The following is a 15,397-nucleotide window of genomic DNA, read 5'->3' as shown; positions in this document are numbered from 1 at the left end:
TTACAGTGTACCTCTCCAATACCATCCCAGGACAGAAAGCTCTTCAGGACAGGGGCTATGGTTTTGTGCTCTGTCTACCCAATGATACCCTGGCAGTCCTGTAATTATCACAGTGTGAGAATCTGCATTCCTACTGCAAGGTTAAATATATCTTTGTGAGTGTACATTATGTGTTTGATAAAAGAATAAACTCCTGTTTAACATGTGCCTAAGCTCTTGCAATATATAAGTGTGTGGCTTTAGAGATTCACAGGTCTGTATTAGTGTGCATATACTACCAAATAAGTGTTTAGAAGAGATAGTGAAATCAGTAGGAAAAGATGTGCTCTATTTATTATTTTTTCTGTAAACGGTTGGGTTTTGTTAAAGATTATTTTACTTGATAGCTGTTTTTAACATTTGTGCAAATGTTTTGTGCACAAAAGATGCATCTTGTAAAGAGGTTTTGATAAAATGGTCTCTAAAATCATGCTTAAACCCCTACAGTCATCGTCTGCAACATGATTAGCCATTGCAGCTTAGCTGTAAGTGTCACAGGGAAATGAGGGCTGGGGATAATATGTCTGGATGCATGTGTGTGTATTCACGAACAACAGCACCTTTCTGAAGTACATGGTATTAATAAAACCCTGATTTTCAGCTCCTACTTCTCTGATCAGAATATGAATTAGGCTACAGAGAACAGCCAAACAAGAGAGGGCACGGTTGGGAAAACCTGTGTTATTCTTATCGTACCTGCCCTCAATTTCTTTCATCCTCATGGATCATAGTAGTGACTACCTAAAACAGAATGTGAAAAGTAACTCATGTTTCGGTGTGTGTATGCTGCAGAGGATTGGTCTTGCTTTCACAATTTTTCAAAAATTAAATAATGGGAGAAAAATACCTCTTCTGAGGATTGCTTGCATCCTCCTGCATGTGGATTAAATTTGCTTTGTATAACTATCCCCACATATCCCTCTTCTCCTAAATCAGGAATAACGAACCAATTTTCTTGTAAAGCAAGAAGAAAGAAATAGCATTCCTGGACAAGTATCCTGCTCATAGGGGTTTGATTGGGTGTGTATTTACCACTATAACTGTTCTTTACATTTTGTATTTTAATATTTAAACATTTAGTGTACTTCTTGTGCTTTTATGGTTTGGGCTGTTCTTGGCTTCTTGGACTGTTTTGGCATCTTTGTCGTTTTCTAAGTGTTACTCTATAGCAAGAATGTAGCTTTGGGGATGCTCTAAGCCTGTCTGAAAGGAAAAATGAAAGACTTTTCTCCCTCTTCTGAGTATTGAGTAAGAAAGTAGAGCCTTTCATTTTAGTCTCTCTCTAGTTTACCTCTTTTGAGGTTGTCATTTGTATGAATTTAGTACTGAGTGTGGGAAAAAATGAAGTTGACTACTCTGAAGAATGAAATGCTGGATTTGGCCAGAAGACATTGGAACCTGAGCTGTGTGTGGCACTGCATTTTCTCCAAATGAAGAAGGAAACCCATATGTTTCAGAGGCACTGGAAATCAAGGAAATTTTTTCAAAACTACAACTCATCTGCTCAGATAAATTTCTGTACATAGCAGTTAAGCTCTTTTTATTTCCTAGGGATCGTAGACTTTTTTTTTTTTTTTGGATGTTATCTACAGTAGTATTTTCCATACAATACAGATTAGCTCATAAGACTGAGAAGGGTGCAAGGATGAGGACATTTTCTTCTCGTTCTGTGACAACTGTAGCAATGTCCAGGGCCCCATGTGAAGTTGCCTCTGTCAAAGAAGTATGAAACATCATCAATGTTTTCTGGAAATCTCTGTGCTTTTTAGGAGGGAAAGAAAAAAATACAGCTTGTTAGGCAGGACAGAAGGACTTTTTCAGGACTCACATGTGCCTGTGAGATTTGTGATTGTACTTATTATGGTACAAGCCACATTCAGGTGTTCTGGAGCTTCACCATTCAAACAACAGCTCTCCAGAATTGAGGAGTTAATGAGCAGAAAAGGAAATACAATCAGCAGCACATTAGATGAGATTTCTTGTCTAAGCTGAAATAAAATGTTGGGTGCAATTTGTTTCCATTTTTATGTTACATATTTGGAAGAAATACATCTTCATATTGCTGCAGTCTCTTTCCAAATGCTTGCATTTTTTATTTCGATATAAATCTTTTATATGAATTGTTGATGTGTGCAGTATTTTACTACACTGAGCTATTTATCTCAGCATTATTATTAAGCATAATGATAAAAAAAAACACACCACATGCAAACAAAACCAACAGAAAGGAGGAAACCCAACTTGTGAGCATGAGAAATGCTGAATGTCTGCAGCAACTGCAGGTGCTCAGCACTGCCAAAGAACAAATTCTTAGTGTCTGCTGAGAAGGTGGGGGTTTGCTGGTTTATACCAGTTTATTGTCTGTTCCTTGCAGCCATGCAAGATAGTTCTTAGAAAAATGTAGGGTTGGGACACACAGTCCTCATTCCCTGTCAGTTTGTTTTCTGTGGTCTGTGTGTTCTCTCCCATTTTTATTCCTACTACAGAAAACCTGACAGAGTGATTGTGCCTTTGGAGCAGGAGATTTGGGTAGAAAGGACAGACAGAATATGGACAGACTGTGCAAAAAGCAGTTTTAGGTGTTGATTATGAGGCTTGGTGTTGCTTCAAAATTGCTGACGCAGCAGCTATCACCAGGTTTCATGATTTAAAAAAAAAAAAAAAAAAAAAAAGGTTTCTTTCAGGACTCTGGAAATTTATACATCTCCATCCCACTTTCTTGACACAGGCTGGGCCTGGGAAGAGATAATACTGTGTACCCATTTTGAAGATTCCAAATCTGCTGGATTCTTTCCCTATGACACAGTCTTGCCCATTTTCTGTAGAGGACACCATAACATGGGTCATCCCATCTGTTCCTCTTTGTGTCAGAACAATTCTCTGATGGCAACTGCTTAAATGAAAAAGTGATACCATAAGAAGTTTTTATTTGCTTTTAATAGACTTGTGATGATGATTTACGTGTGTGAAATGGGAGAATATTAGCACCATGAAACCAGTTTGCTCAGCAGACTGTCAACCAACAGCCTGATGAAAGAAGCATGAGTAGACTATGTATTTTCCACGATAGACCTAGAGCTGCCAAAAGAACATGTCAAGCTTATCTCTTCTTCACCCTGCTGTTTTCAAAAGGGGGTTGTAAGAAGCTGAGAAGATGTGAGAGTCAGTAGTAGAGCAAAATTCCCTTTTGGTGGTTCTTCCTGTGAGTCCTATCTCTTCTTGGGAAAAAGAAGTTATTTTTAGCTAGTCAAGCACAGAGCGGTGTGTTCTTCACCAGTATTGAGTCATTTGTATTCATCTTTTTGTCTTTTCCATAATCAGATTGCAAGTGGCAACGCATATCCAGATACTCAAGTGCATGGGTACCTGGAAATATTGCTATACTATGTGCACAGCAACACTGTGATAACCCTGCTTTTCGTAAGAGTAGGTCAATCCTTTTATTTCTTTATGTCTTCCTGCACTTTTTCAATTCCTTACTGTAATATAAAAATAAGCTTTTCAGTGGCAATACAAGTGGCTCTTTTGTATGTGGAAAACATCAAAAAATCCATGCATTGTTTCTCTCTTTTTTTTTTTTTTTACCATAAGGTCTATTTAAAATATTTATTTGCACTCAGAAAAGTGTATTGCAGCTTTAAACTTGGAGCATTGTCTGTGACAAATTTAAATGAGCTTGACTGTAAAATAAAATACTTGCAATTTAAGACAATGTTTAAGAACACAGTCTCTTTCCAGTGGCACCTCAGAGGTGTAATAACTAATAGTAATTCTGGGTGAACTTGTTTAACCTAAAAGCTTTCTACTCACTCACTCTGCCACAGCATCAGTCTTCTTGTGAATTCTTCCTAGCACTTGGAAAAGGTGGAGCAGCTTATCTAACGAGTTTAATTTTTTCATTGGCTGTTACCCATCTTAATTTTTCAGTGTCATATCAGGTATTGACTTTGCTTTGTCAGGCAGACTTCTCTATAATAAGCTGTAACTTTTAGCAAGAAAGGTCTTATTTATTCTTGTGCACGTGCATGTGTGTGTGCACTTGTGATGAATCTCTGTTTTGTTTTGTGTTTTTTTTTTTTCTTTTCAACACTTCTTCATTAGCATTGGAAAAGGTGACTGACTGAGATGATATCACCTGGTGATCACTTACACAGGGCATTTAAGCTCTTTTCTTGTTTTTGCATCTTCAGGGAACCTGTAACATGGCTGAAGAGAGAAACTGTCATCTTCAATGAGACCCCGTGGGGCTTAGCTTAGGTGGGAAGGGGATGGAGCTTGGATGGCACTGCACTGTACAGCTGAGAGGGATCTGGTCCACAGACCTGGCCGTGCAGGAAGCCACAGCTCCTGCTGATGGGCTGCAGCTGCTCCCTCCCTCACTGATGGCTGAGACTTAGCTAGAAAGTCAGTCAATGCCCCATGGCACCTCCCTATTCTTCCTGCATCTGGAACAGCATTTGCTTGTTTTTTTACATTTGACAGCAGTTCAATTTACTGTGTTTCTTGATAATGTTGTTTCCTTTCTTGTACTTTCCACAAGGTACTTCCTATATTTCTGTAATTCCGTTACTGATTTTCCCCAGGGATGAGGGAGGTAAAAGCAAAGAGAGTGTTTTGTCAAGGTGAGGAACAGCAGTGATTTGTAACCCAATGCTGTTTTAATTATGGAGGCTGCTGCTGACAAACAAGTGTGTCTTTCTGCCAGACGCATGACTTTCTTCAAGGTATCGATCTCTAGAAGGGAGTCTGATGTTCATCCTCCTTTTTGTCCCAATGAAGGGATGTGAACTGCAGTGGCTGGAGTGGAAACTGGGATAATGTTTGATTGATTTGGGCTGGCAATTCTATCCAGCTGCAGTATTGGTAGGCAAATGCTTCTTGTGGCAGATTGTAGCTTTCACTTGGGTTCTCTTCTGAAAGTGAAGAACAAGGTCGTAACTGGGGTTCCTAAACACAGCTTGGAAATCAAACATTTCAGTCAATGACCACAAATCAGAACTTTTGGGAACAAGAAGTAACTAGGTTGGTTAGAAAGTAACAAGAGGGGAAAATGGGGACATCTGTAGGAATGTTTTGGACAAAAAAATTCCCCTTTTCCCCATCACAGAGCCCCTAGAAGTCCTGATTGAGTGGTACTGCTGCCGTGCCTATGACGAATTGTGTGTAAGCTGGTGTACACCCAGTTCTGTTCAGTAGCTCAACTTTTTATGCTGTCCCTAATACTTGCTTTAAAATGAAAAAAAATAAATCACTAAAGTAGTAAAAGAAAGGTTATTTGTTTTAGTAATACTATAGATACCAGAATGCCATGAAAGAAGCAATTTCCTTTAAGACAAAAGACCTGTTATGCTGTATCTAACTGTCCAGCTCAAGTACACTATCTACTGTGTTGGCAAACAGAAGAGCAGGTATGAAAGCAGTGTGATCCTTCTCTAATTTTACTCATCTAGCTGATAGCAATGAGAGTTGCTGAACCAAAAATGTGGTTGGATCACTCTGCTTAATAGTTACTTAACGACCTATCCACCCTGAATTTTACAGAATCACAGAATCACAGAATTTCTAGGTTGGAAGAGACCTCAAGATCATCGAGTCCAACCTCTGACCTAACACTAACAGTCCCCACTAAACCATATCCCTAAGCTCTACATCTAAACGTCTTTTGAAGACTTCCAGGGACGGTGACTCCACCACTTCCCTGGGCAGCCTGTTCCAACGCCTCACAACCCTTTCAGTAAAGAAGTTCTTCCTAACATCCAACCTAAAACTCCCCTGGCGCAACTTTAGCCCATTCCCCCTCGTCCTGTCACCAGGCACGTGGGAGAACAGACCAACCCCCACCTCGCTACAGCCTCCTTTAAGGTACTTATCAAGAGCGATAAGGTCACCCCTGAGCCTCCTTTTCTCCAGGCTGAACAAGCCCAGCTCCCTCAGCCGCTCCTCGTAGGACTTGTTCTCCAGGCCCCTCACCAGCTTCGTCGCCCTTCCCTGCACCCGCTCAAGCACCTCCATGTCCTTCTTGTAGCGAGGGGCCCAAAACTGAACACAGTACTCGAGGTGCGGCCTCACCAGAGCTGAGTACAGGGGGACGATCACCTCCCTAGCCCTGCTGGTCACACTGCTTCTGATACAAGCCAGGATGCCGTTGGCCTTCTTGGCCACCTGAGCACACTGCTGGCTCATATTCAGCCGACTATCCACCATCACTCCCAGGTCCTTCTCTGCCTGGCAGCTCTCCAACCATTCCTCTCCCAGCCTGTAGCTCTGCTTGGGGTTATTGCGCCCCAGATGCAGGACCCGGCACTTGGCCTTGTTGAACTTCATGCAGTTGACCTCAGCCCATCGGTGCAGCCTATCCAGATCCTCCTGCAGAGCTTTCCTACCCTCAAGCAGATCGACACACGCGCATAGCTTGGTGTCATCTGCAAACTTACTGAGGGTGCACTCAATGCCCTCGTCCAGATCATCGATGAAGATATTAAAGAGGACCAGCCCCAGCACCGAGCCCTGGGGGACGCCACTAGTGACTGGCCTCCAACTGGACTTGGCTCCATTCACCACGACTCTTTGGGCCCGGCTATCCAGCCAGTTTCTAACCCAACGAAGCGTACGCCAGTCCAAGCCAAGAGCAGCCAGTTTCTTGAGGAGAATGCTGTGGGAGACGGTGTCAAAAGCCTTGCTGAAGTCAAGGTAGACCACATCCACAGCCTTTCCCTCATCCACCCAGCGCGTCACTTTGTCATAGAAGGAGATCAGGTTCGTCAAGCAGGACCTGCCTTTCATAAACCCATGCTGACTGGGCCTGATCGCCTGCTTGCCCTGCAAGTGCTGCGTGATGACTCTCAGGAGGATCTGCTCCATGAGCTTCCCTGGCACTGAGGTCAAACTGACAGGCCTGTAGTTTCCCGGGTCAGTCCTCCGGCCCTTCTTGTAGATGGGCGTCACATTTGCTAGCCGCCAGTCAACTGGGACCTCCCCCGATAGCCAGGACTGCTGATAAATGATGGACAGTGGCTTGGCCAGCTCCTCTGCCAGTTCTCTCAGTACCCTTGGGTGGATCCCATCTGGCCCCATCGACTTAGTCCCTTGTTGGTCTTCCTTCCACTCTTCTGTAACAGATCTTCAGTCACATTATGCACAGGGTGGAAAAAGAAGAAAAAAAAAGTACACTTTAGTTCATTTGAAATATTTAGTTTCATTTGAAACATTTGCTTCCTTTGTGCTCTTCTCTTTTCTCCTTGTTTCTATGAGAAATGGTGAATAGTGAATGAATTCATGGTCTGAAAGCGTTTGGGGCACTCAAGGCGCTCACATGATCTTCAAACCAAGGACAGAGCATTCTCACCCATGCGTGAAGGAAACCTCTTCCTCTCAGAATATGGTCCCTATATATAAGCAGAGTGCCTTAAACAAGGAACAGCTGATGTTCCCGTGGACACGTGGTGTTCCCTATACCTGTATGTGATCTTGTCAGCTTGCAGAGATGAGCACCTCTGTCAGGGGAGCAGACTGCTGTCCAAACGGGGCTGATCCTACTGTGCGTGCCTCTGTGCATGGAGAAGCTCGGAGCATCGCTGCAGTCTAATGCTCTTCTGCAGCTCCCCTCAGGAAGACAGAACAGTGCGTCACTCCCAAACTTGTCTTTTCACATTGTTTTTAAAAGTTTAATCCCTGAACATATCTGCATATCTGCTTACTGGAATTTATAAAAGCTCTCTGTTGAAATTTCTCAATTTTCTCCTTTTGATATGTGTGCGTGCCCATGTTTGTACATAAATATATACATATGTGTGTGGGTGTATACACATATGAATATATAGAACTTACTATATATATAACTAAGAAAAAAATAATTCCGTGAAGGAAAGCAGAGAAAACTTATCATAGTGGAACATTGTAACTGCGAATTTTAAGCCATGACAGCCAAGAAATTCAAAATTATGTTTCCTGCAGCAACTCTAATTTGTCTACGCTGGTCATAAATACAAAAGTGTAAATCCAGCAGCATACACACTAATACAGGATACTTCATTATATGCAGGGGGCTAAGTTAAAGTTGTAAATTTGCAACTTCAAATTTCGTGCCTGTTGCGTGTTTAAATTTCCTGTGATGACACTGAATGTTGTTTCAGCCTGGAATATATTAAGAAAAGTTTAGCTGTTACAGGAATGTAGCTTTCATTTCAATGAGAATATTACATTACGCTGAAACACTCTAGAGTTTATATACGTATTTTTCCAAAACATGGGCAATGCAGGGCTGTTAAAGCTTGGCAGCCACGATGTTGCTAAGTCTCGTATTTTTCTGACTAGACTGCTGATGGCAGTAAAGCATGGTTGGCTTTTTAATAGTTTGGCTGTTGTGTAGTTGCTAACCCAGTTTTTAGTACTTGTCATTGTTAACCTTGCATTTGTGTCACAGCTGTCAAAACACAGCTACAGCTTTTTCCTCTGCCATGTTCGTAGTTCCCTTGTTTGTGTCACCCCAGCTGTAGCTGGCAGCACCTGAGTGAACAGCCACATCACAAAACTTCTCCTGTCCCCTCAGCATATTGCACTCATAATTACTGTGTCTGGAAAAATGTCTTTTTTTGCTAACACTAAATATTTGTGGAAAGCCCTGAGGGCCTTCCTGTTTTCAGAACTCTGGGCTGAAGACATTCTGTGGCCTTGTGCTGGCTGGTTCACTACCACCACTCACTGTGTGCCGTCTCCAGCCCTTTTCCTTAAGAGGAGGTGGCTTCCACCCTGCTATGCTCTCTCCTGCACAGCGGTGAGGTGTCTGGGCTAGCTGACTGTCCTGTGCAGATGAGCAGAGGTGACTCTGCTGGTAACCACATGATTGCTTTTGTCAGGGCATCAAGAGTAGAGCCCTAGGGTGGCACCATGCAGAGGCCAAGTGTTTGCAGCTGTCTACCAATGCCTCAACATGCTGAAGTTCTTCATCCAGCACGTATTATACATAAACCGCTGGTCAATGCAATTTTCAGCTAGCTGCACCAGGCTGTGAACTACAGTGGTGGAGGAACAGGCCTGTGTTTTTGTAAACTGCTGCAGAGGCAGTGATCTATAGCACAAAAATCACAGAATGGTTTGGGTTGGAAGGGACCTTAAAGCCCATCCAGCTCCAACCCCCTGCAATGGGCAGGGACACTTCCCAACAGATCAAGTTGCCCAAAGCCCCATCCAACCTGGCCCTGAACACCTCCAGGGATGGGGCATCCACAGCTTCTCTGGGCAGCCTGTGCCAGTGCCTCAGCACCCTCTGAATGAAGAATTTATTTTTTATATCTAGTCTAAATATACCCTATTTTACTTTAAAGCCATTCCCCCTTGTCCTGTTCCTACCCTCCCTGACACAGAGTCCCTCCCCAGCAGGTCCCATGTAGGTGCAGGAAGGCCGCTGTAAGGTCTCCCCAGAGCCTTCTCTTCTCCAGGCTGAACAACCCCAACTCCCTCAGCCTGTCTTAACAGGAGAGGTGCTCCAGCCCCTTGATCATCCTCGTGGCCCTCTTCTGGACTCGCTCTGACAGGTCCATGTCCTTCTTGTAGAAATGGAAAGCAAATGCAGCATTAAAGTAGTGTCATGGTGAAGAAACTGCGATGTGACCAGAGAAATGGTGCTGAGCTGCCCGTGTCAGCAGTGCTGTCTGCCCGGGCTGACTGGTGCCTGGCAGCAGCGTTCTGCTGGTGGGATCAGTTCTACCTTCTTCTGAACCTATTTTGGGTTACGTGCTAATCTTTTAAAAAACAAATACACACACAAACAAACAACAACAACAACAAAAACACATAAGGGGGCTGAACAGGTGGTGGAATGAGGGATGGAAGTGGTATGCTGGGAGTTGGGACCAGTGTCCTGTTGGCTTCTCTGAGTGCTTTGCTGGAGAAGCGCTCATAACCAAAATTGTGAGGAACAGGTAGTTGGAGGTGGTGGCTGGACATGGCAGCTGAGACAAAAATGTAGAAAGAACGCATGATGCTTGAGAGGGGTCTCTAAAACATCTGTAAATTCATAAGAAAACTGTCTTTGGAGCTGCTGTTTGCCTTGAACCTGAAGAGCAATTAAAATTGATAGGCTTTAGACTGTTCTTGTTCAAGGGCAGGGGAGTTGAGACAGGAGGACAGTATTGACAATTGGACTTGTTAGGCCACAGGATGTGTTTGCTGGGGTGTCTTTGTGCAACCTTAGTAACTTCATTCTGACCTGCCATCTGGAAATGGTTGTCCTATGCTCTTCACGTTTTAAGTGTGGCTAATAAACAATTATGTAGCTCATGTAGCTCTACAACAAACAGATCAATACATTTGAGAGCTAGGAATGTTATCATTATACTGACTTTAGTGTTGATATAATACTTTCTGCAATGATATTGACTGCAGCCAGGTGGTGAAGGGGAAGTATAATATGGGATTATTGCCTTGCATTGCCTTCTCTCGCGTGTGTGTATATATATATATAGTATTATAAGGCTCTGATAATGCGTAAGTATCTAATAATAAATAAGTTATGCTTACTGCTTTAAGCATTTGTCCTTCCAGTCCACATAACCCTCCTCAACACACACACAAGCATATTCAAGTGTGTGCACACAAAATTACAATTCTGTATCAAAGTTAGTAAAACCATGGTTTTACTCAATGAAACAGTTTTCCTATAGAGCTGATAAAGCAGAAGGAAGACCAGATCCTGCAGATTACTACAACTCAGAATAAATTTTCTCATATTGAATTTGATGACACTTACAGTCTAAGTCAGTATTCAGGTTAAGTTTGCAAGATCTGGTCATACTGAGTCCCTGTGTACACCTCTTTTAGAGTGGGAAAGAGAGTGCTCTTTTAATGTGCCTGCTGCTTTTGAAATTGATACTCACTAATACTAACTTGCTCTGAATTATGGGTACTCTGCTCCTGTTGAGTTTTAGGTATTACTGACTTACTTGAATATAATCATTTTTCTTCAGTTTCTGTCTCTCTGTGGGAGTGAAAGAAACCATGTGCCCAAACTGAGTGGTCATGCTTAGGCTCATGAGCCACATATGTTTGAAAACTAAACGCTGTGAAGCTGGGAGTTCAGGGAGTTTTTGATTAGTCCCTACAAGCTTTGAAACGTGCTCAGTAGGTTACTGAAATATATCACTGGTAAATGTAGTGGTAGTCTGGGGTGAGAATATTGGTGTCTACTGCAGGATCATAACTTTATTTACATTAAGTTGTGTATCAGGTCGTTGGTAGAAGAGTATTTCCAACATTTACAGCTGTGACTTTGATGCAGCAGAGGCAATGTTTACATTTAATTCATTAACTTGTGGTATTTCATCAAAAGCTGTTGTATGATGGCTTTATTGTATGATTTTTTTTTTTGAATTTGATGTACAGGATGTGAATTCATGTGGCAATTTCATTCCTGTAACAAGTTGGATAATTCTTTGCAATTCGAAACTTACTTACCAGGTTGGAGAGGGAAGGTATTAATTTTAAAATTGCATTGTATTCCTAATCATATGTTTATTGACTGGTTTACACTGTACAGACCAGGATTTGTGTAAATCAGCATGCTATAAATTTGCCTTTTTAACAGGTTTATTGCTTAAGCAGGTATTCACTTAGGATTTCACTGTTGTATCATAAAACATTCCCAGGGAAGGAATACATTTTTGAGTGAGATGCTATGATCTATGGACCAAGGTGTACACCATATCTGTCAAAAACACATACACAAAATAAGAAAAGCTGTTTTCTCTTTCAGACCCCCAAAACCTCGTGCTAAAGTACACAAAATCCAAATGCAATACATTAATGGAAGGCAGGAGTAAGCTATTGCATGACCTAGATGGCATGAAAGAAGAGCATTGCCAGTTTCTTTTCTTTAAAGGGCGAAACACCTCAACAAAGTCTGAAACCCACTGACTTCAGGGAAGTTTAATCAAAACTGAAAAATTAATAATTGTCTTGTTTTCTTTCTCTTCCTTTTATTTTTTTTTTGCAAGTAACAAGATGCACTGTTTTGACCACAAAAACAGGCCATTCTGTCTGCAGCAAAGATGCTATGGTTTCCCCTTTATATTTAAGAGATTGTTGTGGTATTTGTGGAATTAATAGCTATGCTACTAGCAATACATTTTTTGTGTAAAACCTATAAAGATCTACTGGGAAGTGAAGTGATCCCTCTCTTTAAGCCAAAGTGTGTCCCTATTTGTAACCTTCCAATATGCAGGCACCTATTTATATGACTTTCTTAGCATGAAATTGGACATTACAAATGATAAAAAATGTTATTTAACAATATAAAATACATAAAAATTCTGTACATTCATGTGGTAAGGTTTTTTGAAGTTGTGAAAAATTGGGAAATGGCTTTTAAAAAGTGAAATTTTACCCAAGGAATGGTTGTATTAAAATGATCTCTTCCTTTCAAGCAGCTCTGAAACAAAATTGGTTGTCAGGTTCATAAATGTTAATTTTAGCAAATGCAAGTTTTTTCTTTTATTCTTTTATTCCTTTCTTTTAGAATCTCAGAAACAAAACATTTAGGGGAAAATAAAAAAAAAAAAGGTATTTTAATTTAGTTCTTCCTCATAATTAGCAGAATTAATGCTTATACAAACTTCAGAGACAAGTTTTTACTGTAGTGCACCAGTAAGTTCAACCTCATTTAAAAAAAAAAAAAAGAGAGAGGTTGGGGGGAAGAGCAAAGGTGTCATCTTTGTTATTTACCTGCAAGATTTTGGCTGAGGATAGAACAGAAGATTGAGTGAGTTTGAGGAATTGGCAGCTAGAAGTCTTTTTCCTCTGAATGAATGAATTGAAGTGGTTATGAAAGGATCTTTAAAAGAAATTTTCTAGTACAAAGTCCTGTATCTCAGTTGTTTATGAGGTCAGCTTGCATTTCAAAAGTATTTCAGAAAGCTTTCAAAATGTGCACTGTGTGTATTATACCAACTCAAAACAGAGTTATAGGTATTCCTAACAAAGCCAGATGCTTGCAAAAGTATCTTTTTAATCTTTTTTTTTTTGTCTTTTTTAGCCACTCAGTAGATATCCACCTTTGATTAATGACATCTCCTTTTGGCTGCCTTCTGAGACATATTCCAAGAATGATTTCTATGAGTTGGCCCGAACCATTGGTGGAGACCTGATAGAAAAGGTTGTCCTACTGGATGAATTTACCCATCCAAAGTAAGTAAAACTTCTAACATATTTTTCCTGTTGTCAGAATATAAATATTTTAGTGCTGTATATCAAGAAATTCTTGATGTTTACAGTATCTGTGCATTTCCTTTTTTTAGCTCCGAAACATTTTTTACTACTCTTTTGACAATGAACACTTTTACTTAAAAACATTATCTTGAATTTCAGTTTTGCATTAGTACTGAGCTTCTGGTATTGAAACTGCGATCCCAATGTGTTGTGCTCATTTAATCACAACAATAATGAACAACTTCATTCCTCACTACATCTGCCAATTCATGACACTCTTATCCATAATATGTCTGATATCCTAGTCATGCTTTTTGCTGAGCGGCTGGTGTTTGTCTTCTTGTTCTCTTCCTTTCTTTTTCTAGTGCAGATTCACTAGTAGACCTTTACTATAAATGCCAGGGATAATGATTTGTTGCAGAAGACTATTGTTGGTGTTCAACAGGAAGGAAAAAAAAAAAAATTGTTCTTTTTTCTGATATTATATTCTTGAACAGTAGTCTCTCAGGCTTCAAAATACCTTCTTATTTTTGTAGCAGTACTGACACAACCGTTCTGAGTGTGCAGGTTGCATGTCTAACTGATACTATCTGTTGTATCAGAAATTGACTATCAGCTATGCACCATTTTTCATTTTGCTCTTTCCAAATCAAGGAGCAAATATGCTGCTGGCTACCCAGTTGGGTTTTAAAATAATGTCTCCTCTGAGTTTGTTTTTTTTATCCCTTTGGAAAGGCAGTTAGTAAATCTATCTGTAGTGTAACTTGAAGATGGTGGGAAATGGTTCATGTTATTCTCCAACACCTACAGATTACATGTATTTCTTTCTACATCCAGGTATTTAACCCTATTGTTCTTTTGAATTTGATGTGCTGACTGTTCAAATATAGTAGAATTAACATTAATGTTATCTGTAGGAACTGAGGTGATGGACCCATTTTTGGAATTGGTCTTTTCTGTTTGTTCATGCTGAATGTTTATGGGATATGTAGCACCTCTGTTCCTTGCTGTGTTCTGTCTACATTCTGCCTGGTGATACCAAATGATACCATCTTTGTTGTTAATACTTTTGTTGGGGGGAAATCCTGCATGTAGCATGGACATCTCTGCCAAGGATAAAGGTTTGGAGAAATCTTAATCCCTGCTCCCTTTCACAGAGGCAGTGTTATTCTGTAATTACTCCTGTAGCCTGTTTCAGAAATCTGCTTGTACAGGGAGAAGCCACATCAGTATCACTTCATCAGTCATAACTCAGCACATGGTCTGTGATCCTTTTCTTTAATCAGAATGATATCTTCCACACTGGTAGAGTGGTGAAGTGGGGACAGGATTCACTACTCTGGATTTCTAGTGTATGTGTTTTGTCTTCTAATATGCTTTGACACATCCTGAACATATACCAGCGAGGACAGTTGTTCAGTGCAAGTTCTTTTCTTTCTCTGCAAGGAATACACCTCTGGTTCCCTTTGTGACTTCTGCAAATGGGAGGGGAATGATGGTTCCTCGCTGAGAATTTTCACACCAATTTAGGACTTCACTAGTATTGTCTCTAAAGCCATTAAACCCTCACTCAGCAGACATCAGATATGCTTTGATGCTACAGAGTGGAAACACTTCTCTTCTCTAGGTCTGAAAAATTTGGGTGGGTGTCACTAAGGGATTGTTAGTAAGTAATGCAGTTCCCTCAAATTATTCAACTGCAGCAACAATAAAAAGAAATCTTTTAATATGCCCTATTAAAAAAAAAATACAGATAAAGAACATCTTAACCATAATAGCTACTTTGCCCATTCGTCTTAGAACAGGGTGTGTGCAGATACAAAACTTCTGTGGACTGATGACATAAGCATTGTAAGTCATTTTGTCTGTTCTCCAAAGCCTTTGGAAGACTAACTCTTTGAAAAGAAGGGTGTTCTGCTTAGTCTTAATTCCAAGATAATTGCCTTGTCACGGGAATGGTACAGTGGCTTCTTTAATTCAGTGTTGCAGAAAAGCCTCTGGGCAAAGAAATTAACATAAAAGAGATCCTTACTGTTGGATCCGAATGTTATGGATCTAGATGCTTGTAATCATTATCTTAAATTTGTAATGATTCTGGTGTGTAGGGTAGGAGAAAAGTGTATAGGGTATGGAAGCCAGTAGTGCTGCTGTGTTGAAT

The 15,397-nt window shown here is 40.7% G+C and overlaps 1 protein-coding gene across 3 annotated transcripts in view; it reads left to right on the top strand.

The window, feature by feature from the left end:
* The window catches only part of FARS2 (phenylalanyl-tRNA synthetase 2, mitochondrial), a 248,077-nt gene that overhangs the window by 153,641 nt on the left and 79,039 nt on the right, over positions 1 to 15,397 (top strand). For all 3 annotated transcript variants that reach the window (XM_084281775.1, XM_084281776.1, XM_084281777.1), the window contains one exon: positions 13,067 to 13,218. In XM_084281775.1, the coding sequence (XP_084137901.1) occupies positions 13,067 to 13,218 (152 nt within the window). The remainder of the gene's footprint in view (positions 1 to 13,066; positions 13,219 to 15,397) is intronic.

This window comes from Netta rufina (assembly GCF_964035555.1).
Source record: "Netta rufina genome assembly, chromosome: 2".
NCBI lineage: Eukaryota > Metazoa > Chordata > Aves > Anseriformes > Anatidae > Netta > Netta rufina.
The sequence above is the reverse complement of the archived record's forward strand: the minus strand, read 5'-3'. Positions and strand labels throughout refer to the sequence as shown.